Source organism: Sesamum indicum, linkage group LG3 (assembly GCF_026168435.1).
Source record: "Sesamum indicum cultivar Baizhima isolate 11 linkage group LG3, ASM2616843v1, whole genome shotgun sequence".
NCBI classification, from domain to species: Eukaryota; Viridiplantae; Streptophyta; class Magnoliopsida; order Lamiales; family Pedaliaceae; genus Sesamum; species Sesamum indicum.
In genome coordinates this window covers 29,420,716-29,445,530 of record NC_142659.1, presented here as the reverse complement: position 1 = coordinate 29,445,530, position 24,815 = coordinate 29,420,716, and the positions used below count along the sequence as shown (strand labels likewise).

Sequence of the window (24,815 nt, the reverse complement as noted above, 5' to 3'; positions counted from 1 at the left end):
TGCTATTTAGGACAGGTGAACGCAAAATACTATTTCGTTATTTATCTACCTTTTTTACACAATTAAAATTTGTTTACTATGAGTGTTTTCGTAATTTGCTGATTACAATGATTTTGATATGTTTAACTTTGGACGTTCCTTTTGTGATGATATTTTTTTGTCATTGTTGGAATAATTTTTTCTTTTATGACGAGATTTGTTTCTTCTTCATCACTAAGTATAATTGATATAGAGTCCACCGTTATATTTATTCAAAGGACCAAAAAGTCCCTATATTTAAATAGTACAATTTATTTTTAAGTGACATATCTCAATAATATTCCATGTTGTTTGATATAATTGATACAAATATACCATTACTGTGAATAACTCCAATAGCCCATTTGCAAGATAGGACCTTCAACTTAATCTGCTTTATTATCTTTAAACAATTTTACCAACTTAAGTATAAAAAAAATATTGTTGAGGCCTACCCAATATTCTCCGATCGTGTTTTCTTGGACGTAGACTTATGTTAAAATTCAATGATCCATTTGCTAGATAGGACCTTTGACTTATATTAAAATTCGAGATTGAATTGAACAAAGTTACGACCTCAAATCAATTCAAATAAGAAAAATTTAAATAATCCATGATGAAAACCAAGAACAAGTACCATTTGGGAAATGTTTGAGTGATCCATGCTGCCCGGCCACACTTCCAGCTATGCATTTTTAAGTTTTCAAAAGCCTGTTTTTTAACTTCCAACTCAATCCAACTCGAAATAAAACTCAACCCATCTCGCATTTCCAAATCTAAGGACATCCGATGAAGCCTAAACTTTTTCTCTTCTTTCTCTTTCTCACTATCAACACTTACTTTCTCCCATCACAAAGTGTTGTAACATCCACAATCCCACAACAGTTTAGAGAAGCCCCCAAGTTCTACAATTCCCCCGAATGCCCCAACAATAATTTTAAGGCTGATGATTCAGACAATAACCACAACAATGACGTTGTCTGCTGGAACGAGGCCATTCACTTGGCCATGACCCTCGATGCTGCCTACATCCGGGGCTCGATGGCCGCTGTCCTCTCCATCCTCCAGCACGCTTCCTGCCCCCAGAATGTCTTTTTCCATTTCGTGGCCTCTGCCTCCGCCGATGCTTCCGCCCTGCGAGATACCATCTCCGCCTCTTTCCCGGACCTCATCTTCCAAATATACCCGTTTCGTGATTCCGCGGTGGCGGGGCTAATCTCCACCTCCATCCGCTCCGCCCTCGACTGCCCTCTCAACTACGCCCGGAGCTACCTAGCGGACCTCCTGCCGCCCTGCGTCCGCCGTGTGGTGTATCTGGACTCGGACTTGGTCCTTGTTGATGACATTGCGAAACTTTCAGGCACGCCTCTCCCTGGGGACAAAGTCCTGGCGGCGCCGGAATACTGCAACGCCAATTTCACTTCTTACTTCACCCCCACATTCTGGTCGAACCCTTCACTCTCCTTGACCTTCGCGAACCGGAGAGCCTGCTATTTCAACACCGGCGTGATGGTGATTGACCTGGACCGGTGGCGGGGCGGCGATTACACGAAACAGATTGAGGAATGGATGGAGCTACAGAAGAGGATGAGGATATACGAACTGGGCTCTCTGCCGCCATTTCTGCTGGTTTTCGCCGGAAACATAGCGGCGGTGGATCACCGGTGGAATCAGCACGGTCTGGGAGGAGATAACTTTCGCGGGCTTTGCCGGGCCCTGCATCCAGGCCCGGTGAGCCTACTCCATTGGAGTGGGAAAGGAAAGCCATGGGCCCGGCTCGACGCTGGCAGGCCATGCCCGTTGGATGCACTTTGGGCACCTTATGATCTGTTAAAACCTCCGTTTTCATTTGATTCTTGAATTCGTTCACAGATCGTAAAAATTCTCGCTAAAAAACAATTTAGTTTGTTATTGTTTTCGAAGGTAAATGTCGGGAGGAAATATTCATGGTAAATGTATAATTACATATTAACACGGAATGCAAAATCATGATTTCATTTGATGAAATATATGTACATATAATATTGATGTAATTAGCGTAATTATAAATTACATTCTAGGATTAATAATTGATTAGTGTGTTAATTACAATGGAACAACTCAACTATATGTCGTTACTTAAAATTTTATTACATATAAATCGTTGAAAGATTCCAACAACAGTATTGTTTTTTTGGGTTTTGTTGTAATGTCTTTATCTTAACGTTTTGTATATTTCATTTGAAAATTATTACTTGCATGACTTTATTTATCAATCTTTGATCTTATGTATTACTTATGTAATAAATAATGTAACGAATTATATTTTTCTCCTTTCTAAAACTTTCTCAAAAGGGTGAATCATACTTCCTTTTCACCCCATCAAGAAAAAAAAAAAAAAAAAAAAAAAAAACCTTGATTGACGTCTGTAATTTGCAAGTATGCTTAACATAGTTGCACGAAATTTGATTTGATCCAGAGTTGAACAAGTTGATATCGTGATTTCCTTGGTGTCCTTATTCGATTTAACTATGTAGTCCAATATACGACTTAAAATGCAGGCCGCTAGATATATATCGGCCTATTCATGCTTGCTAATTGCTATTGTCATCTCATGCCTTTGGCTATTAAACTCATCATGGTATACGGTTACACCCCATATGGCTTGCATATATAATTGTTATATGTTTTAAATTTTTAAACAATAGAGTATGTATAATGAACTAGATTTTTTTTAAATTAAAGACAATTATACTATTGTTTTTTAAAATATAGAATTTGCTGATATTAGCAGTAAAATTTATATTTAACACTAATTAATTTATATATTTATTCTAGGTTAAACAAAACTTTTCTAACCAAACTACCATTATAAGAGCGACGATGTACATTCTCACTTGCATTAGTATAAGGATAGTTTGGTAAAAAAAAAATTTAACCTGCAATAAGTCAATTGAGGGTAATTGGATATGAATTTTGATTTATCCTTTTTACTAATATCACTAAATTGTGTGATTTTGACTAACGAACGGCTTTAGTTGTTGAACGGAAACAAATTAAGATTACGATGTAATTTTTCAAACTACAAGAAATTTACGTGTAAAATACTTTTAACTTACAAATGGTAGTTTGTGGTACAATTATACTAATTATTAATTTGTGCCGATAATACTTTTTAAATTGATTTTCTTTTATTAAATATAATGTATTTTATTTTTATTAATTAAAGTTTAAAAATTATTTATGTATACACAAAAATGACGTAGTACGATGACTAATAACACGTAAAAATAATCATGGGCCTAACTGAATCCTGGCCTAAAATATTAGGTGGGTCGTTGGCATGATATGTGAGTGAAACTTTCGTCATGCCTACAACTTAAGATGACCCCAAAATATTCTTTATTCTGTACCTAATTAATCTTCAACATTCTCCCAATATCTTTTTCCCCTCACGCCTCCTCCATTTCATCCTCAATTTCTTACCACATTAACATTTCGACAATTTTAATAATTTCCTTCAAGAGAATATAAAAACATCGAATTTGGATCTTGTATTATAAAATGGAATTGCATTTTACAGTACATTTAATTAGAACATGCATGTTATATAAAAGGTTTTTTTTTTTTTGACCACTAATCATTGTGGTCTTGTAAGTAAGGTCGAACATAGTCACATTCCATCACGTTTTGCCAAGATGTTTGGCAAACGCAATCTTTTTCGACAAGTTTGGGGATGTCACCGTACTTTCTTAATATTACCTGTCGAACAAAAATAAATAAATTATATAAATAAAATAGCGGGCCCTGCATGTTTAAAAGGATCTTTCCCGGAAAATAAGGGAAAGGAGATAGCTAGGTAGACAAGTAAATTATCCAGGATAAAACTATTGTTCATTTACAGGCAAAATATCTATGAGCTGCCTCTTTAACTACCTTGAGAGATCTGGGAAGCTGTCATGCAATTTCCAGAGAAATTCGGCCCTGCATTTACCAACACTTTTTCGTAACTCATTTCTCTATATAAACCCTTCACTCACCTTTCATTCTTTCCAACCTTTCCAGTTCATCTCCCATGGCGATCTCCAGCATTGCGAAGCCGTTCAACACCAGGGCTTTCAAGCTCCGCCTACCCCGCCGCCTTCGCTTCAAGCCATACGCAGCCACCCCTCCAACTGAAACCGCCAGCCCCGACGGAGGGATTTCAACATCGAAAACCAGCACCAGCGAAGACGAGTTCCGACGGGTTTTCTGCTTCCTGGACGCCGACGGTGATGGCAAGATTTCTGCCGAAGAACTGAGGGATTATTTTGATTCCATCGGCGAGTCCCTGTCGTACGACGACGCGAAGAGAATCATTGGAGAGTTCTCCAATGGCTCTTTGCTGCTGGGATATGGAGAATTCGTGCGGCTGATGGAACTGCGAGACGGCGATGGCGACGTCGTTCTGCGGCAGGCTTTTGAGGTGTACGAAGTGGAGAAGGGCTGCGGTTTCATCACGCCGGAGGGGCTGAGACAGGTCCTCCGACGCCTGGGGGACGTGAAATCGCTTCAGGAATGCAAAGCCATGATTAGGGTTTATGATCTTGATGGGAATGGAGTGCTGGATTTCTATGAGTTCTATAAGATGATGACTTAGTTCGATTGTGTTTCGTTAATTCTTTGAATTAATTCCCCGACAATACAATTAAGGTTTGAATTCGTGCCAACAAATACGGTCGATCCAATGCTGTAAATTAATACTACAATGGATTTGGTTTCAAAACAAAAGTTAGTTCTATCTTAATTTGTGTCTCGTCAATAGTTAAATCACATGTCACATCACATTCAGCATATGTTATATTGTTTTAATAAATGATATGACCATAATTCAAAATTTATTTCATCATCTCCACATTATTTATTTGGTTTTATCTTTTTTATTTTGCTTTTAGGTGAAAATTTTTAAATGGAATAAAATCTGATCATATTTCAATCAATGACATCTTTAAGTGCTATTATAACTTATTTAGATATGATTGAACACAATTCAAATTAAAATTTTCTACGATAATTAACAAATACATCATTATTGCACCGAGAAGAGTGTGGTTACAAGTTTGTTCTTGAAAAAGCGATATTACAGTTTTTTCATATTTGAAAAATATGGTTTAGATGTAGGGGTTATTTTGGATCGGACGAGTACCCAATTGATTGGGTAGTATATTTTGGTGCCCGACAAACTCAAAAAAATCGGGTACTCAAAATCGAATACCCAAACTTTTTCTTCTTATTTCTTTTGTAATTTAGTATAAAGAAAAGTAGGGCAATAAAAAAAATATGTACAAGCATAATTTTCTTTTGATGACTTTATAAATTATAAAATGTGTGCATGGTGTATGACTTTAATCTATTTAAATATTACAAAAAAAATTAATATCGACTATTACTGTTGAAAAATAGTATAACATCAAAATTAATTAAACCAATAATAAAATAACAAATAGATCAACCATCTCACATATCATTATCTTTCTTAATATACTACTCCAATAGTAACAAAAAAAAAATCTCTTTCTTTTATTTTTAATTTTGGAATTTTTTAATTATTTTTTAAATAAAAATCTCTTTTTTTAATTTATTGTACACATTCTTTACTTATATGCAATTTACATCTTCCACAAAAAAAAAAGAATACAAATATTATAATATAGTTAAATTTTTATCTTTGTTTCACTTTAGTAGAATGAGTTATTAATGTTCTGTATATCATGATAAGTTATTATAATTTATTTATTACTATTAATAAAAAATTCAAAATCTAATTCATGATAATCTCAAATCCAAAAAATAAAAGAATATCCGTTCGATCTACCTGAACCCATTTGAATCGTGTTGTAGGAAGAACAACTATTAAGCTTGACTGGATCCCTTATACTAAGACTTTCTCACTTTGGAAAATAGAATTTTATCCTTTATTTCTATTATTTTCTTTATATATATATTTCCTTTCTTGTTTGGATTAAAAAAAAAAAATAGTTGTTTGACTAAAATCCAAGATCAATAAAACGACACAGCCCAGGAACAGGATCCCGTCGGGGACTATGTTCATCTAAAGCCACGTTGACTTGCATTTGAGTTGGATTCAGACAGGGCAAGCTCAAAATATATTATACAGAAGAATTCTATACAGAAAAAAAGGAGAGTGATTTTATTATTTTATGTAAGAAATGGTATAAGACCCCGAACTATACAAGAGTGACTACACAAACCTCCCCTGGAAACTTTTGTGCTGACATGTATTTTTTTTCCTACAAAAATGGTGGTCACAGGTTGAAAATCGACAAGAAAACCATAATCTGAGAAGAAGACAAAAGAAGAAAACAGGAATCTAATTTGTCCAAATTTGTCATCAATGAGGAAAGTTTCCGGTTTTCCTCATGTGGTCCAGGGTCCTCTGTAGCCCGAACCTCACGACTGCCTGATGACCGGCTCTAAACCCGTTTCCATATACTGGAGATGTATCCGTTGCAATCTGTTGTTTAAAGAACTTGCTAAGTTTCGTCTCGAATGGAGATCTTCCCCCCTTGTTCGGTGATGTGAAAGTGGAGGATGAGGTTGACGCGCTGTTGCTATCAGACATGGATAGGATCTGAGATTCCAACCACATACTGGCAATGACTTGACAGATACCTTCTTCAACGTCTTGTCTCAGAGTTCGATAACCTTAAACAATATGGTGAACATGTTATCAGCCGAAAAGAAAAACTATATGAGGTAAATAAACTATGGGGTGGGACAAGAAGGCACCGTTGAGTCGCAGCCAAGCATGCATCATTTCATGTGCTAATATCGTTCCAGTCAACAACCTGCATATGTAGAACGATAAAACTGGTAAGGATGAAATTAAAACTAAAATAGATTTCCGATGAGCCCGGAAAGAAGCAGAAAGTACCTGGGAAGACCATATAAGATGAGGATTGCTGTCACTTCACAATGGCGTGTTAATTTGTAAGGCTCGGTCCTGACACGGTTTCCAGCTCCTATCCTTGGTCGCCGCAATATCTGGTACCCGAATGGTGAATAAGAGTGAAACTAATATAGAAGTGGATAATATTGAAAATATTGCAACTCTCCTTAGAGACAAGAGTACAGAAAAATGATAACCGAAGTCCTTACGGTGCTGACTGTTTGTTCCTCAGACAGACAAAGGCCTCGAGTCTCAGGCATGTGATGATGCCCCTGGAAAAGAAAAGAGAAGACCAAAGTAATTCCTTTGTAAACATAAAGTTACAATGAAGAGTGGCTTGAGAGCCTCCAAGAAAAGAAGTTTCATTTCTTCAACTAGAAATGTTTCTTACATGCTTCTCGCCGCCCATGGCACTATTCAGTGCCTGTTTCTCAACCAACAGCAAAGGAACTTGCTGTGTCAATTTCATATTTAATCCTTTGAAGAACTCTTGTATTTCAAGAAAAAGGGGCTGACACTCTTTCGTATCCATAATTGCAGAATCGAGGCACTCCAAGCAGAGCTTTCGACAGTCACTAAGGGCAGCAAATCTTGAGTCCCATGACTGCAACAAGCGAAACATCCAAAGAAAAAATAGCAAAATCTGTTTAGGTTTTCTTTGCAACGGTGAGAGATTTTGCATACAGTTGGAGTTGAACTTAGTCCAAATTACCTCCATTCGCTCACAACTACAGCATCGAGGAGTTCCATCGTGCTCATGTCTGGGGCAGTATTTCTGGGACCAAAAAGGATGTGCTCTGTATTCAATAAGGCCAGCTGCATTTGTTGGAATCTGTGATCAGCAAACAAACAAAAATCAAACAATCTCAAAGTAACAAGAAACATGTAAGTTTCCACCAATTACAGAAGCGGTACAATAATATCTTCGTCTAGTGGCTCAAATACATGCAAATCAGAAAATACAGCTCTGTAGTCTGTACCATTGAGAAAGAAGATTCGAGTGAGATATGAATGTAGATTGGTGGTATTTTCATATATGGTGATGAAACTTTAGCTTATAATGATAAAGGATGCGGGCAAGTACTTTGCTCGAAAATTTAGACAGAATGAACTGGATAGTTGACGGGATGAGATACTTACAAAGTGTCTGCAGACATCACATTTTGGATGATGATACTCCTTGTAGCAAGTTTTGTGATATGCGTGGCCCCGCGACACAGAAAACTGCAGTATAGAGATTGTTTAGTTCAATTCAATGGCAAACTATTTTTATTTCATTAGTTAAACACAAAAAGGTATCTAGCATACGATTCATGGACGACATAGAATCTCTGTACCTCGTAATCAGATATCGGTTGGCTACATCCACGGCATCTAAAACATTCTGGGTGCCAGACAGCACTCATGCAACTCAAAAATCTTCCATGGCCGATCTCTATGTTACAGCCAGCACAGATCCTACCACAGCAAAAGCAAAACAAAAGAACTATGAAGCATGATTTACCAAGGTGGGTGATCCGTATATAAGGGGTATCAAGATAAGAGCATTTTTTGTCAAAAATCCTATCAAGATAAAACAAAAAATGGAAGTTAAAAAGCCAAACGAGAAATTGACTAAATGTTTGGAAGATGATGTTCGGCACATAAGGGATTTAACATATAATACAAATATTTAACCTCAAGAACTATGTACCTGAAGCTTGTAGAATAGGGAAAAGTTATAGGTTGGTAAAGGTTATCGCTGCCATATCCGTATCCATATCCATTTCCACCATCGTAATTTGTACTCCACGACACTGGTCGAGACTCAGCATTCAAGCTCTCCTGAAGAGCCCTAGCAAGTACTTCATCTTCTTCAAATTGTGGTTCCCGACCTATACCACGTTTATGCATATGAATTGATCTTTGCCAAAATGGTATATATAAACACAAAAATGATATAAGATCCATTGTGGAGGAAAAGAAAGTAATGAGCTCAACAAAGACAATAGCTTGAACTTAAGACTATTCACTGCAGGCAAACCATGCGTCTAAGTAACGAAAATACAATGTTTGAGTTGTCCCTTATATACACTAATGTAAAGGTCATTCAGTTTTCAACTTTCAAAACCAAATATAATTATGTAAGCAGATTGCTATATCACTCACCAACTGGAGCTTTTCCTTTCTGATCTGCTTCTGAAAGAGATAATGCAATAGCATGGTCTATATCTTCAAACTCCGACGATGAAGTCTAAATCAATTTACACACATGTATAAGCTTTCCGTGAAAAGATTCAGTAACCAACAAAGAGAAGTAAGTGCATCTTATTCTACCAAGGGAACAACTATAATTTGAAACAGAAGCATAAAATGTGAAAGAATTTCAACTCTATGCATCAGCCTATTTAACTCTGACTAACCGGATGGCATTCTGCACAATAACAAGTTGAAGTTACCCAGATCTTGGATCTAGCAGTAGCATGTTAAAGTGATTAAAAATTGATGTTTTATTTCTTAGTTAATATTATTTTTTCCAGTGAGAAGATATGCTTCAAGAAGATTTATGAAGCCAGAAATTAGTTATTTTAGATAAATGTTCCTTCCAGCAGAGCCAGGATTACTCCATATCCCACCTTCTCACTGGTCATTGTTTATAGGTGCATTACTCACTCAGATATAGAGCATATGCGAGCGTAACTATTACATAACATAGATTTAAAATGTTGAAGTATACTAGGTTCATGTCCACCACGATTGAAATGACAACAATGGAAAACGAGAAAACCAGGAAATTTGAAGAGTAGGTGGTTTAAGATTAGCATGGGTATTTTCGATATACATTGATAAATTACAAAAGTGCAGGCAAAGTTAGCCGTAAGTTTCTCCCTAAACCAATATGCAACTTTCCATCTCAGATTGACTACTGAATCAGACAATTAAATGATCTGAAGGCAATTTCTGTTTCTTCAATCTTGACCTTGATCTACTTATGGTTCAAATATTTAAAGCTGCCATTTTGAAAGAAAGTGTTATACCCTCAGAATCGAAAATCGGAAATAAGTCCATTTACTAAAAATTCATTTGCAAGAAATCCAAGCTATGCTTCCAAACAAATCAGGATGTATATACAGCGAACCATCAAGATTCAGGAGGACGATAAAGAAAACAAGAAAATATCAACTTTAGCCTAAAGAAGTTATAAGAATGTGGAATCTTAACATCGAAACCAAACAGTTATGATGCCCTTCATTGTGTTGAATACAAAGATAGCTTTGACGTCATGTTAGTAGTCAGTCTCATCAAGAGAAAAGGGACAAGAAAAAAAAACGCAATGAACACTTACCCATGAAGTCGACTGAAGATTGCCCATCGTATCCGCTCTATATCTCCAATCATATCGGCCATCTGTAACTTTATGGTTGGGACGTTTGAAAATTTTGCTAAGCCAGCCCATTAGATTAATTCCAATCAGTGTACACTCAGTGAAGCGTTATCTGAAACAAACTACTTAATAAAGCACCAGAAGATACTTAGAATGATAGCACCTGTAGGATACAGTTGGAACGACGTAAAGAGCAAAGCAGGGGAAGAAAGAGGTGACACACAAACAGAGAGAACATGCTACAAGTACTAATCCTCTACTACAAACCAAAAAAATGCTACAAGTTTCAGTGTACTCCAGGTACTATTTATTATTAAAGCAAATATGTTAACAAGATAACCATATACCATAAAACAGTTCAAATCGTGCACCCATATTTTCATGAAATTAGATTAGTCTGAATCGGAATTAAATTTTTCATATTAAACTGAAAAACAATTGATTTAGTAGCATTAAGACACTCCAAATGTTAATCCATAGGCACCTTCTTCATCCCGCAAATGCTTTCTCCAGAGCAAAAGGCCCAGAACTTCACTAAGACAAGTTAAACAGCCTAGAAATTTCATATTCAGGTCCAGGCTATACAAATAATCCTGGAGCATGAAATGAACAAGCTTTCATATCCCTATTTCTCTCAACAATTTGGACCTCACATAAATATAGGAAGGATAGAATATATCGGAGGCTCAAAGCATTATATGGTTGCAAAATAAAGTAGCATCCCACAAGCCATAAGCTACTATAATTCTGACTGCAATTTGCAACCCTCTTGGACATAGCTTGTTGAATGCAGCATAACCCAAAACCAAATAAAAATGAGGGACACAAGAATAAGGCTTCAAGGATGCATACAACTAAAATACAACCGATCAAGTAATCAAGACCAATAGACCAAATGCTTCAAAAATTCAAACGACACATAATTGCATAAAACAGAAATACTTCTACTCACCATGATGTATTCAAAGTGAACATCAAAAACACAAATTCAACAAATATTGATCCAGCTCAGTCGTGCGTCAAATTCAAGACAATCAGACAAGACGCGTTTTAACTAAAATGAAATCAAACATTGAACAAGTAGCTTACCTCAGAGCAGACCACATAATCCGCAGAGATGGTGGAAGCAAATGGCACCTCAAGATCAGAAAAAGAAGCTAGAATCTTCAAAAAGCAACATCATTCAGAACAATTTAAAGGATCCTGAACGCACCCTTTTGACGCTTTCAATCCAAACCAGAATCTTGGTAGCAAAAGGAAAACTTTTTTTCAAGATATAAATCAAGAATCTTTCTGTTCTCGATCGCCGACGCGCAAAAGGATACCTTAAGTTATAAGAAAACGGAATAGCTAATAAGATAATGAACACCCCAGAAATTTCTTCATCTTCAAATAGTCCACCAGGAACCCAACATTAATCTTGTGGGAAAAGTCGTTCTACTGTATGAATACGTATAATATTATTCAATATAAACGCAAAATTTTCAAACTTTAAGCCCAAAAGTGTTTGACCCAGAAACATTTACTTGCGGCTGGGAGTAAACTACAGTGTCAAGTGGGTCCCCTTTTTCCGTTCTCTATTGTACACAGGAAGTCCTTTATCGCGAATAAAAGAGCAAAAGAGATCAAAGGCCGACGAACAAACTGAAAAAAGATTGTTCCTTTCCCAATCTTTCTTGAATTGCTGAATGTTTTGTGGAAATATGAGTGAATAAAACATTGAATTGATATTGCAGCAGTGAATCACGATAGCGGGCTGTCATTAAATTACGCAGAATATCATGATATATTAATATAATGATTGATAACTTGTTTGAATACAAATATCATTCTCTAGGCACTTAAAAGCCGGTTTGTTCTATCCAAGATCATTAATTGATGATATCTTTTACCAAGGAGTCTTAGAGACCGAAAGCTGCACATGCTAAAACAAGGCATGAAAGTCTTGTCATTAGTTTGGCAATAAACTTAGAATTGAGCTGCTGCTATCTCTGTCATCAGGTTTTCTACTTTATTCGATGAGTTAATATTAGAAATCCCTTTTGCTGATATATCAAACGATGGATAATTTTAACCTGAATCAAAAGGAGTAAGGTTTGAGTTGACATCAAAAGAGCCCACAAGACATTATTATAAGTAAATCAAAGCAGAACTTCAATGAATAGTCCAATTCTTGAGTAATAACTAATGTTAAATGAGCAATTTTAGGAAAGTGACTCAGTATCTGACAAATTTTAATTGAATATTTATAATTATATAAAAGTAAATATATATACACATTGACGAGACTCGAGTTTATAAATTGTTAAATATAAAATATCAATCAAGTAAAGTGTTGTGAATGTTTAGTAGGTTCAAACTGAATTGCCCATTAGACAAGCTATTAATAGATGACAGGAGGGCATCAAGTAGCAGTTACTTTGGTCGGCGGCCTCCCCACAAGAGGTAATTTGAGGATAAGACATTTAATGATGGAGAAATATTCAACACAATTGGTTGGCCTAAAACTACTCGTGTGATAAGTTCATTCACTATATTATGATTATGCTATAAATCCAACATTCCATAAAGACAGAAAACTGTTATGTGTTAGATGATCAAGTCCAAAAGTAGTAATCATGTTCTGATGGATTTATGGAAATTTGTGTGGGATCATGATAGCCGAGGCCTGGCGGTGATAGATGTTGTTGCCCATCGTCCTTTATATTAGTTAGCGTGATACAGAGTACTAATATATATATAATTAAATAAGTACGATTCAAATATTAAAATAAAAATTTAAAAGAATTAAGTGATTAGCTAGCACAAATAAAAGTACAGAATAAATATGATCATATATTAATAAAAAAAATTAAAGTGGACTATTTAAAATAAATAAGTGACTATAATAATAACAAATGTTAATGGTATAATTAGTATTTTAAAATTTGATACTACGGTGTCACAAAGTGTATGAGAAGCGATTTTTTCTTTTTATTAATTATAGATTAGGTATTTATGTTAAATTATATATTGATGACATTGTGTTAACAGGAATACTGCATTTTTTTGCTTCTCCCTCTCAATTTTCTTGGCTTTTTCCCTCGGAAATATGGGGAACACTAATTATTTACATTGATGCACCCAATAGACATGCACATATTTAAAATTCAAATACTAAATCTCTTATAGAAAAGTATTATGTGTAAACCATTGGATTATCTCTCACATGAGAATGGTGGGGGGGGGGGGCATTCACAAATGATGAAGTGTTTAAAATTTAAATTTGTAAGATTGTCTATTTAAAAAAAAAATATAGAGTGTGTTGAGAAACTATGAGAAAGTTGCCGTTTTTTTGTGGTTGTGGGGTTTCAATCTTATCGAATCTGACCCGAACTATTATTATTTTCTAGTTATATTCTGTAAATTAAGATCTGTATAGTTCTTTATATTATTGTATATATCTGATTTGTAATTTAAGAATTTCTTACTCATAATTATTCTGTAATAGTTGATTAAGTTTTTGAAAAGTTTGTGCTGATAACTGGTGGAATAAAGTCCCAACAATTTCAAAATTCGAGTTCAGCAAAAATAGTTGACTTATAATTTATAATGTATAAAGGTTTCAAATTTGAGTTCAAATTATAATTAAAAGGTTTTAAATTTGAGTTCAGCAAAAATTATAATTTATAATGTTTTACAATGTATTAGTATAAATAGTTGACATATGACATTTCGTTGAAACTTACTCAAAACAATTTTAAATGTAAATTAATCTTAAGTAGCCATCTGAACCACATAAATTTTATGTCTTATAATTATATTTCTTTTTATATTTTCTTCACACATATATAATTTGGCTAAACCCAATTCCTAATATTTTAATACTGAAATTAAAAAAAGAAAAAAAGAAGGAAAACACAAGTAGAAGGATGGGTTCTTGGCGGGCCTGGGTTGGTGCAATTATTGGGAGAAGAGTAGGCCCAAAGCACTTCAATTGACAGGTAGGTACCAATGCATCATCACACACACACACACACATATATATATATATATATATATATATGAAAATATATACAATTTTGTGCAGATTTTTAATTACTACGATGACAATGATGATGATGATGATGAATGATCAGTCAGTCTGATTGAATTATAATTTTGTCACTATGCTTTTGTCCATCAATGTGCACTGTCCAAATATGCGGAAAATTCCATCATTTTTTTTAAACATATATCTCACCATTATTTGTCAGGTAAAATAAGTTTGATCAGAATAAAAAATGACCTCTTTACTTGATACAAGTACATATATATGTACAAATCTTTAGGCCTTAGCCAATATCCAAATATCATCAAGAAGGTTTGTGAAGATCTTGATAAGATAATTCCCACGTCAATAAATAAGACTATTATATTAATTTACACGTTTTATTTAATTTGATCATTTGAGAAATGTAACAGAATATTTCAAAACATTAAAATTGAAAGTAATGAGATTTGAATATAAATTTACAACAAATAATAGTAATGTAAAAGAGAATAGTGGGGAGTGGAGTGTAGAAAGGAACATTAAAGATTAAAAGAAGTCATAAATAGGTAGGGCATGCAGAGAGAAGAGACCACCATAATAAATACGTAATTGGCCCGAATTAATTGCTTGGGAACATATTTTCCACTCTCCCGAATTGATCATCCCAATTATATTTTAGACCACACGATCATCATCCTTGGACCAACGTACGAAACCACTACATACAAATTATTACAACCATCTCACAACATGTGTGGTTATTATCTCATTGATTAATCTTTCTCCAATAAACCTTTTACTCTTAGTTTCTCTACGAGGTTTGATGAAAGTTGGTCCTGAAAAAATATATGTGGTCAACGCCCAGTACATATTCATCAATTCCCCGCCAAAAACAAGAAGGAAAAAAAAACCCACATGAAGAATATAAATTTACGGAGAATATTTGTAAAAGATGATGTTTCTTTTTTCTTGGAGAAATAAAGAAGGTATTCTAGAGACAATTTATTTGAATTTATATTTATTTCTTTGGGTGATGATTTAGTGAAATGTACGTATGTCACATTTTTGGCCCGTGAGGCCGTTGAACTTAAGAATGGCCTTCAAACCTATCGACTCCATCATGAAATTTTGGTATATGAATAATTTGTCAAAAAAAAAAGTATTCAATGAATAAACTTAAATCTTTTATAACATCGGAACACCAAATTTAATTTAAAATATCAATTATACCCTTAAATATTTACACCAATATAACAACTTATATTCATAAATGTGTGTGGTATAATTTAGAAAATTATGTAAACTCAAGGGTTGCATGGTAGGATGAGTAGTTATTAATAGGAAGGGATATTGGTGTGGGTTGTGAGGCAGGTGGTGGTCTGTCTTTTGGTAGTCCCCCACCCCCACTGGCAAAATTGCTCATCATTCACAGTTTTATGAGTATTTCGGTGAAGAACACCTCCAATCCTCCCTCCATCTATACCTTTTCATTCTCGACAGCACACCACTCATGTGGTCCCTTTTTTTTATTTTCTTATAATACTTATACGATGGTAAAAAAATAGATTTCACGGTTAATTTCTTTTTTCAGAAATTACATTTGTTTTATATTTATACAACTCCTTCTTTCTTTTTATATAAAATATCATTTCTTTTCTCTTTTCTTTCTTTTAGAGTGGGGTGGGTGGGTAAGACTGCCAATGTTTAGACCGCGAGTTTGGCCTGAACCCCTGTTAGTATTACTACAAAAAAAAGTTGAGTTTTCGTTATATTATAAATGATAACGGCTTAAAATCATAGTAAATCGATACTATTAACCACGGTTCAATATAAGCAAAATTAAAAACTTAAAATTTTTTTACCACGACTAATTAATATTCGTCATGGTTTTTAGTATAGCAAAACATTTATCATGATTTTGGACATGATCTATGGTTAATGTTTCGGCTACACTAGGAGTGATTGATTTTAGATTGATTTTAACAGACGATTTCATCGGAAACCTAGGAGTGAAATGCATCTTTTTTAACTTGTCGAGAGTAAAGTTGTCTCCAATTACATGAATCAACAAGCTCAAGAAATCAATGCCAATTAAAGTTTTTATTTCGATGAATCAACGTCTCTGAAAGTTTGTCTCTGAGCGTTGCTCCTAAAGGTACAATGTAATGACTACTTATTTTAGTACATTGTACTATTCCATATGAACTTGCAATCATGGAATGATAACCTTTTTTCAGTGTCCAAATATATAGCACAGAGGGAAAATTCTAAGTGAGGTAGCAAAAGCACCATATGGTTTAATCATATGTTCAGTGTAAGGGGGGAATTATACATACTCACTATGCATTCCTTGAGACAAAGATCATCATAATGTCTATTATTCATCAGGGAAACAATGTCAGTTCTGTCCTCCTAATCATCATAAAAGACAAAACCACATTCTTATGGTTTATATGTAAGCCATCACAATTGGGTAAAGGCTGTTTTCATGTTGTCAGTTGCAAATTTTTTTCCCAAACAAGTAAGTAAAAGCATGTTGATAGCATATCATATATGTAAATTTTGAATTTCCATCTGGAATTATACAGGACTAAAAATTCATCAATTAAGCCAAAAATTACAGTGAGACTCGGACTACAAAAACTATAACGTTTATTAGTCATAGTTAATAATAAATACTCGTAGTAAATAGTTATTAACCACGGTTGCACAACAATTGTTGACTATAGTTTTTACGAAAATGGCTAAAACATTTGTCATGCATGACTAAAAGTTATGACAAATTTTGTTACCATAGCTATTAGCTGTGACAAATGTTCTTTTCATGATGGAAAAGCTAGCTTTTGATATCGATTTTATTTAATCATGATTAATAATAATTTATTTATCATAATTTTTGTTTATAACCATTAATTTTGGAGCCAATAATAATTTTTCTCCTAGTATCGCTACAAGAAATTTGTCCTTATAATGGGTTCTTTGTTTGTCAAGAACTCATAATTGTCCCATCCTTAGTTATTACTTGTAAGTGTGTCATATGTAGTAATAAAAATTTCTTCTTTGCAAAACCCTACCTAATGAATTATAGCTCAACATCTCATCTCATCCTTGCACATGAGAACACCTTTTTATGAGACATAAAAATCATAGTATATACTACGTACTACTTAAAACTATTGGACACCCTTAAACCTTTCGAGGCCACTAAGGTCACTAACTAAAGGAATTACAAATGTGTGCACTTGCTCCTAAGTTCTTTTCTAAATTAAGTATACGGACGACGAGTGAGAAGTACTAAACTTATATTTAAGGATGCAAGAACAGTTTCTTTTCTGTTATACATAACTTTCACTACTTCAACTTTCTTGGTTAAGTTAAATAAAATTTTAGAAAAGCAAGCTAGCGTACAAAATGATAAGCTTGTAGTTAATATTATATATAAAGTTTGGTGAAAGTGAAGTGAGGGAGTGAAGAGGAAGAGAGCGACCCTTCTTTTTTCTCATCTCTCCTTTCATTATCCCTTCTCCCTGGCTTTCTATTGTCTGATCCCTAAGATTCCATGAAGCAGATTTCAAGCAGAAAGATCAACACATTCAGCAAGCTGCAGATATGATCAGTTGATTTCTAGCTTATTGTTACACTGATTCATCCCCGAAAACGAGGTTTAATTCTTTTAGCAGCTACTTAGGACTACCAGTGTTGGTGTAATTTGGTCTTGAATTTGCATCCCCTTTTTGTCTTTTAATGATGTCGTGGTGTGTTCTAATTATGTGGGCAGGTTCATTTCAAGATTCTGAGTTAATTAGAGAAGGAGAAGAGAAACAGACCTAAAATCTAGGACAAGGATTTTGAGTTCTTTGGCCTCAAGATTTTGGTTTGGTTTCTTGTATGAATTCTATGTCCCAAAGCTTCCATCAAGGAATCTACAACTTTCCAGGTACACATGAAAGAGCAAAACAGCAAGGGGAGTGGATGATAAGAGAGCAAGGCGGCGGGTTTGAGCCGCTGCCCCAAGCTGATTTAGATGGGCAGCCACCGGTGTACGATACCGGTGGTATGCTGACCGAGATTGTCAATTTGCCGTGGCGAAAAGCTAGCACCGAGGTTTTGGATGATCAGATCCAATCAAGTTACCGGTGGCCTCAAAAACAACAGCTGTCAGCAGCAGTAGTAAATGAGGCTGCTGCAGATGAGGTGAGTGTGTGTTCAGAACATTAACAGAAGCTGGAGAAATTACTGTAAACATATATATAGCATGTAAGCATGAAATTTTCATGCAATAGTTGCAGTACTAATCTTGATTTCATCAATTTTTTTCTTGCAGCTTCCTTTGATCAATCCACAAATTACAGCTTCTTCTTGCACTACTTCTTACCTTCAGAAGTTAGTTCCCAGCTCATCGGACTCTAACCTTCAAGGGTTTCACTTGATTAGTCCTGTCCCAGCATCCAACATGGAGCCCCAATCCCAGTTCACTTGGATTCCAGGTAGCAGCAGTCGAGACATGGAAGATGCAAGAACTGGGAGGGTCTTGGAGGGACAAGGTCTTTCGTTGTCGCTGTCTTCTTTAAGAAACCTGGAAGCTGCCAAATTCGAGAAAATAACTGCAGCAAATGGTGAATTATTCTTTCCAGGTCAAGGAATTGGGGCTTCATGTAATAATCCCTACGGATCCAAGGATTTCGCAACAAATCAGCTACTGTTCAACCCTCCAAGACTAGCATCATCATCATCATCATCAGGTCATGGTAATCAGGTCCATTTTGGGTATGTTGAATCTGCAAGAAGCACAAATTTCCTTAGAAATTCACGGTACTTGAGGGCCGCTCAAGAACTCCTGGAAGAATTCTGCTCTGTGGGAAGAGGGCAATTGAAGAATCAGAAAATCAAGAATCAAGATAGAAACCCTAATTCAGTCCCGGATAGTGGTGGGGTTGCAACTGGACCATCTTCCTCAAAAGACCATCACCATCCCTTGGCTCATGCCGAAAGAACTGACCACCAGAGGAGAAAAATTAAGCTACTAGCAATGCTTGATGAGGTCCCTCTCTCTCTCTCTCTCTCTCTCTGCATACATACATTTTTGTACAGTACATAGACATGGACGGCTGCTGATATGATTCCTAACCAAACTTGGCCACTTTAGTTTGAAACTTAGAATATTAGGAGGGCTCATTATTACAAGTGATATAATAAATTAAGGCCATTTTGCTGAGTGAACTTTTGGGATGTTCTTTACCACATGACAGGCTACATTCTGGGGTACATGTCGAGCGAAGAACGACATGCCTCCATTATAGGTTGTAGCTCAGAATTTAAGTAATATATACCGACGCTACTGCTGCTTTTCGTCAGATCATATACAGTAGTAATGGTATTTAAAAACTATACTTTGTGCTAATCAGGGAAATTGTTTTTAGTCTGTTTGTCCAAATGGGACCATTTCTTTTTTGTTTCTGTGTCTTAATCTTGATTTTGGAGCTTTAATTTATTAAACAATGCTTAGTGGCAAATTATTGGGAGAAGACACCTGAATTCATTATAGTTCAGGCTTTTGTTAAAAGGAGGAAATTAAAGGCTCCTCACAACACGTTTAGAGTACTATTTTGAAGCTAGCTTTAATTAATAATTGGACTGACGATCATCTCTCCTTCTGTGTGTGTATGTGTGCGTGTTTATTATATATTCATATATATATATATATATATAGTACAGTGTGTGTGTTGTTGTTGTTGTCTAAGATGAATTGCTTTACACTGAATATCATTTGTTTTCTCTTCATGACATGCAATCAATGCATAATAAAGCCAATGCCACAACTTTATTTGGACATTCCTTCTGCCGGAAAAGTTTGACACTTTGCGGATTTTTAGGCATCTGCTAAACCAGTGGACTCCTCGTGCTGCTCATCATATCATATGTCTTCCATCAACTTGAACTAATTTATCTCTCAAGCCCTTTTTCTTATTAGTATATAAACATTTTCGTATCAGTGAGAATCAATTGAATTCACATTGCTATATATGATGATGCTATGATAATAATAATGTATTGAATTTTCATCTTAAATAGTAAGTGTTTGGACATTCTATATATGTAAAATTTTGAAATAACTTTTCACCAAATAGTATGAATCACGTAGCACGTTATTGATGAATTCACGACTTGTGGTGCACGTTCAGGTGGACACGAGATACTTGAGATACTGCGAACAAATGCAGGCAATGGTGTATTCGTTCGACTCGATAGTGGGGCAAGGGGGGGCGGCCGTGTACACAGGACTAGCACGGAAGGCAATGTCGCGGCACTTCCGGTGCATGAAGGATGCAATAATAGGTGAGGTGAAGGTGAGCTGCGAGGCTCTGGGGGAGAAAGATGTGAATGTAGGGAGTGGATTGACGAAAGGGGAAACTCCAAGGCTGAAGTTGCTTGAGCAAAAGTATAGGCAGCAAAAAGCCCTTCAACATATGGGAATGCTGGACCCTGAATCCTGGAGGCCCCAGCGGGGATTGCCCGAGCGCGCTGTTAACATCTTGAGATCTTGGCTTTTTGAGCATTTTCTCCATCCGTATATACTTTCTCTCTCCATCTCTCTCTCTCATACACATACTCACACACCACTCATATATATAAAGCGCAAAATGCCTGCTAGCTAGCTAGGTTAATAATGGAGCACCAGGAAGATTTCCAGCGTAGCAAATCTTGGGTTTTTTTTTTTTTTTTTGAGAGTTCTTAGTGTAAAATTTTCTTTTTCGGAACAAAATCATATATCTATATGATACAATTAGAATTATTTAATAATGGAACATAATATATATATATATATGAACAATTGTGATTGTCTATTTGATTTTCGTCTGTCCGAATACGGACCAGAAAATCTATGTGCATAAGCATTAAGTAAAAGTAAAAGAAAAGATGATGAGGTGTAGCTAGGTAGAAAGAATGTGTTGTTCCTATAATTGTAGTGATGTAAAAGTGAGGGAGGGGATTAGGAAAAGAATCTGATTTTGCAGGGGGGGTAGGGTACAATTATTGATCACTGATCACCATGCAGTTGCAAGCATGTAATGATTAATGTGGTTAGATTGTTAATTAATAATTGGTTTTGTGTGTGTGTGTGGGTGTGCAGGTATCCGAGTGAAGCGGACAAACATTTGCTGTCTCGGCAGACTGGTTTATCCAAAAACCAGGTACTCGATTATATTTTCTGCTCTCAAATTGATGTCTCAATATCTGTTTGAAAGGGATATTTCATTCTCTCACTTTGGTTTGCGTGATTTACAAATATTATTACATTACATATATGTTTGTGTTTTGTGTTTGCATGCCTATCTGTGTCTGTGTTTATGTTAATTTAGCTTTCTTGTAGGCTTCTCGATCTAGCATATATATACATATATACTAGACAAGAGTCTTTTTCCCTTTCTTTCTTCATTTTCCTGTCAAAACAAAGGATTTCATCATGATGTTCGAATTTGGAAGAAATGCCTTTAACCAACATTGGGATGCCCGGAATTGGATTAAGGGAACGGTATTCAAATAATTTCGTATAAAAAGAATTACCTATATTAGTATTTTCTAAAATGTAAAGACCCTATTTACTTTTTCAATAATTACACTCTCCTCTCCTAAAATTTGGTATAATTGTATGTAAACTCTCCGTGATTTGAAAAATTACATCTAACACCTTTAAAATTTGCTTCTACCTAACAAATAAGTCCCATCGTTAGTCAAAATTTACAGAATTTTGTAATTTTAACAAAAAAAATTGAAAAAAAAAATTTGATATTTACCCTTGATTGACTTATTACTGACTTATAGTAAATCAAAAAAATATTTTTATAACCAAATTACCCTCATACGTTTTCATGCTTTAATGTATGTGAGTAGATATATTTTCACCGTTATAAGGGTAGTTTAGTCTAAAAAAATTATTGACTTACAATAAATCAGTTTTAAGTCAATTAAGGGTAAATATCAATTTTTATTCAAATTTTTTTTAATATCAGCAAATTTAGTAGATTTAGCTAACTGGGAACTTATTTGTTAAATTGAAGCAAACCTCAGGAATGCTAGACGTAATTTTTCAAACTATAGGGGGTCTACGTATAATTACATCAAACCTTAGGAGAGTGCAATTATCCCTTTGCTTTTCATTATAAAGTTGTATAATTCGTAGTTTAGGACACCCAAGTAAGGTGTTCATTTTGTAGTTTGCTCTATAAATGCTCGACTCTAATCTAAGATCGGTGCTAATTACTGTTTGGATTGAGTTATTCAGCCCAAATAATCTAAGTAAATATAGTATAACTAATATATGGCTTTTTGAATCCCGTTACCCAAATAACTCGTATTACAAAGTAGATAGGACCATATAGTTTAAAGAGATTAAGAATCTGCAATAATTTATGATATGAAATTATCAAAATTAACAAATATATTATTATAAGAGATTTGATGAAATCCCGACATTAAATGCATACATATTCTCTCCAAATATGTTATTCATTTTTCACTAGCTAGTTAATTAATTATCAATATATCAAATCCTGCATGACTTGTGCAAGTCTTGATAATAGTGACTTGAGTACTACATCAGCAAAATATTAGTGAAAAATGGCTTCTTAATTTAATTTGATTTCTCCAAAAAATTAATTATTTGATTATAAACTCTTATTATAATATTAGCATTGACTTGAATACTACATAAATTCTACTCTTATAGACTAGTATTTAAATTTAATAAGACCCAAAAAAATATTTCCTTCCTGTCATTGTACATAATATATATGGAAAAAATAATTAAGTGGTGGCCATATATATATACGGAAGAAACTAATTAATTAAGTGGCCTGGCACTAAATTAAATTTTATTGCTTAATTAATATGTGATGTTTTTACTTTTATAAAGGTTTTTTTCGTCTTTTAATCAATCTCCCTTTTGTTTAAGATTTCATGTTTAACAATTTATGATAACGTATCATGATTTTCGTATTAATTTTATTTGATTATAGAAAATATTAATTTCATTTATATAATTTTTAAGTTGTGCTCGTTTATAATTAATGTACTACTCTTTTTTTAATAGTGCCATAATCACTTCATTGACTCACATAAATCTATTTCCACATTGTCCCCCCCTCTCATCACCATTATATATATATATATATATATATATGTTTGCAGGTTTTACTTAATTACTCATATTATCATTCAAACACTCTCTACATATATATATATATATATATATGATGAGAGAGAGAGAGAGAGAGAGAGAGAGAGATTTTGTTAGGTATTCCATATATATTTACTTCTTTTTGCAGACAAGTTGTAGAGTGCACTCATTTAATACCAAATGCAGTATGCAGTATGCAGTATATTTCAGGCTGCCAAAACAAAAAACAAAAATACCAGACAAATTAAATGAAATCTGCATACTGACGATAGATGTGTAATTAATAATGTAGTTTGACACATTCATCGCCTATGTCTCTTTGTGTGTGTATATATATGTATGAATGTATGTCTGCATGAACTACTGCAGGTTTTTATGAGTGCATTAAATGATGAATGAACTGAACTCAATGCTGCACATCAATTTATGGCAAGTTCTAACCCATATTGCATTTGGCTGTATTTGGATCAATTTGCAAGCATAATATATTTATCGTGTTATTAATGTATATTAAAAAAGAGTGACCAATCGCATCGTAAATACATATATCATACTTACTCTGTAGTAATTTTAGTTGGGACAAAAACTTATTACTTATTACCTACCACTCATACGCATACTCCACTCTCCCTGCCGCAGGTCTCCAATTGGTTCATAAATGCTAGGGTTCGCCTCTGGAAGCCCATGGTGGAACAAATGTACCAGCAGGAGTTCCAAGATCAAGACGTACAACACTCACCTGCACAACAACAAGAAGAAGAAGAACCTAAACCTCAAGAAAATACCAATGCACCTAAACCAGCAGAAAAGGGCCCAGCTTCAAAGACCACTTCAGAGGTGGGCGGCGCCACCTCCGCCGCGAGCTATGAGTACCGGCGGTTCATGGAGAACCCGGAGGTGGGCCTGGGTTCGGATCAGTTTGGTTTGGTTGGTGTTGGGGCGCAGGGCGGAGGAGGGGAAGTGTCGCTTACTTTGGGACTGAGGAATTCCGACAACGTGCCCAGCAGAATTGGACAACTCTCAATTAGGGACTTCCAAGCTTATTAATGCAGATTCATAGTATTGATTGATGAAAACAGTATAAACACATTGAGTAATGTATGTCAGCACGTTAATTATTGCTACTATAATTGTAAAGTGCGTGTAATTGGTTGGTACATACATAGGAGGACAGAATAATAATTTGTTGTTAATTATGGTGAATGCAAAAAATGATTCCCGACTTTATCATATATTTCTTAATTATGCACTATATATTATTATTCATCTTTATATATATAGTACCAGAAAATATCAATATATGTCTAATTATAAA

General features: G+C 34.8%; 4 protein-coding genes across 7 annotated transcripts; 3 read left to right on the top strand and 1 right to left on the bottom strand.

Moving 5' to 3' along the window:
* The first annotated feature begins 763 nt into the window (after positions 1-763).
* On the top strand, positions 764-2,142 carry LOC105159205 (putative galacturonosyltransferase-like 1). The gene has a single exon (XM_011076182.3). It carries the CDS (start codon positions 808-810, stop codon positions 1,876-1,878), a length of 1,071 nt encoding a protein of 356 aa, XP_011074484.1. The 5' UTR covers positions 764-807; the 3' UTR covers positions 1,879-2,142.
* A 1,780-nt stretch (positions 2,143-3,922) lies between these two features.
* LOC105159203 (putative calcium-binding protein CML41) lies at positions 3,923-4,887 on the top strand. The gene has a single exon (XM_011076181.3). The coding sequence runs from the start codon at positions 4,073-4,075 to the stop codon at positions 4,634-4,636; it is 564 nt and encodes a 187-aa protein (XP_011074483.1). The 5' UTR covers positions 3,923-4,072; the 3' UTR covers positions 4,637-4,887.
* A 1,272-nt stretch (positions 4,888-6,159) lies between these two features.
* Positions 6,160-11,759, bottom strand: LOC105159202 (protein DA1). 4 transcript variants are annotated; one of them, XM_088878904.1, is made up of 12 exons: positions 11,400-11,759; positions 10,272-10,368; positions 9,095-9,179; positions 8,640-8,820; positions 8,284-8,404; positions 8,087-8,170; positions 7,659-7,778; positions 7,338-7,550; positions 7,156-7,218; positions 6,932-7,041; positions 6,787-6,845; positions 6,160-6,702 (listed from the first exon to the last, which is right to left on the bottom strand). In XM_088878904.1, exons 1-12 carry the CDS (start codon positions 11,414-11,416, stop codon positions 6,389-6,391), a joined length of 1,464 nt encoding a protein of 487 aa, XP_088735030.1. In that variant the 5' UTR covers positions 11,417-11,759; the 3' UTR covers positions 6,160-6,388. The 4 variants fall into 4 exon arrangements, with proteins under 4 accessions (XP_088735030.1, XP_088735031.1, XP_088735032.1 ...); XM_088878905.1 differs by having other exon boundaries at positions 10,272-10,473; positions 11,400-11,758; XM_088878906.1 differs by having other exon boundaries at positions 10,272-10,432; positions 11,400-11,758.
* A 6,007-nt stretch (positions 11,760-17,766) lies between these two features.
* Positions 17,767-24,730, top strand: LOC105159201 (BEL1-like homeodomain protein 2). Its single transcript, XM_011076179.3, has 6 exons — positions 17,767-17,984; positions 18,101-18,516; positions 18,647-19,363; positions 20,505-20,890; positions 21,455-21,515; positions 24,140-24,730. The coding sequence occupies exons 2-6, from the start codon at positions 18,211-18,213 to the stop codon at positions 24,545-24,547; spliced, it is 1,878 nt and encodes a 625-aa protein (XP_011074481.1). The 5' UTR covers positions 17,767-17,984; positions 18,101-18,210; the 3' UTR covers positions 24,548-24,730.
* The last annotated feature ends 85 nt before the right edge of the window (positions 24,731-24,815 follow it).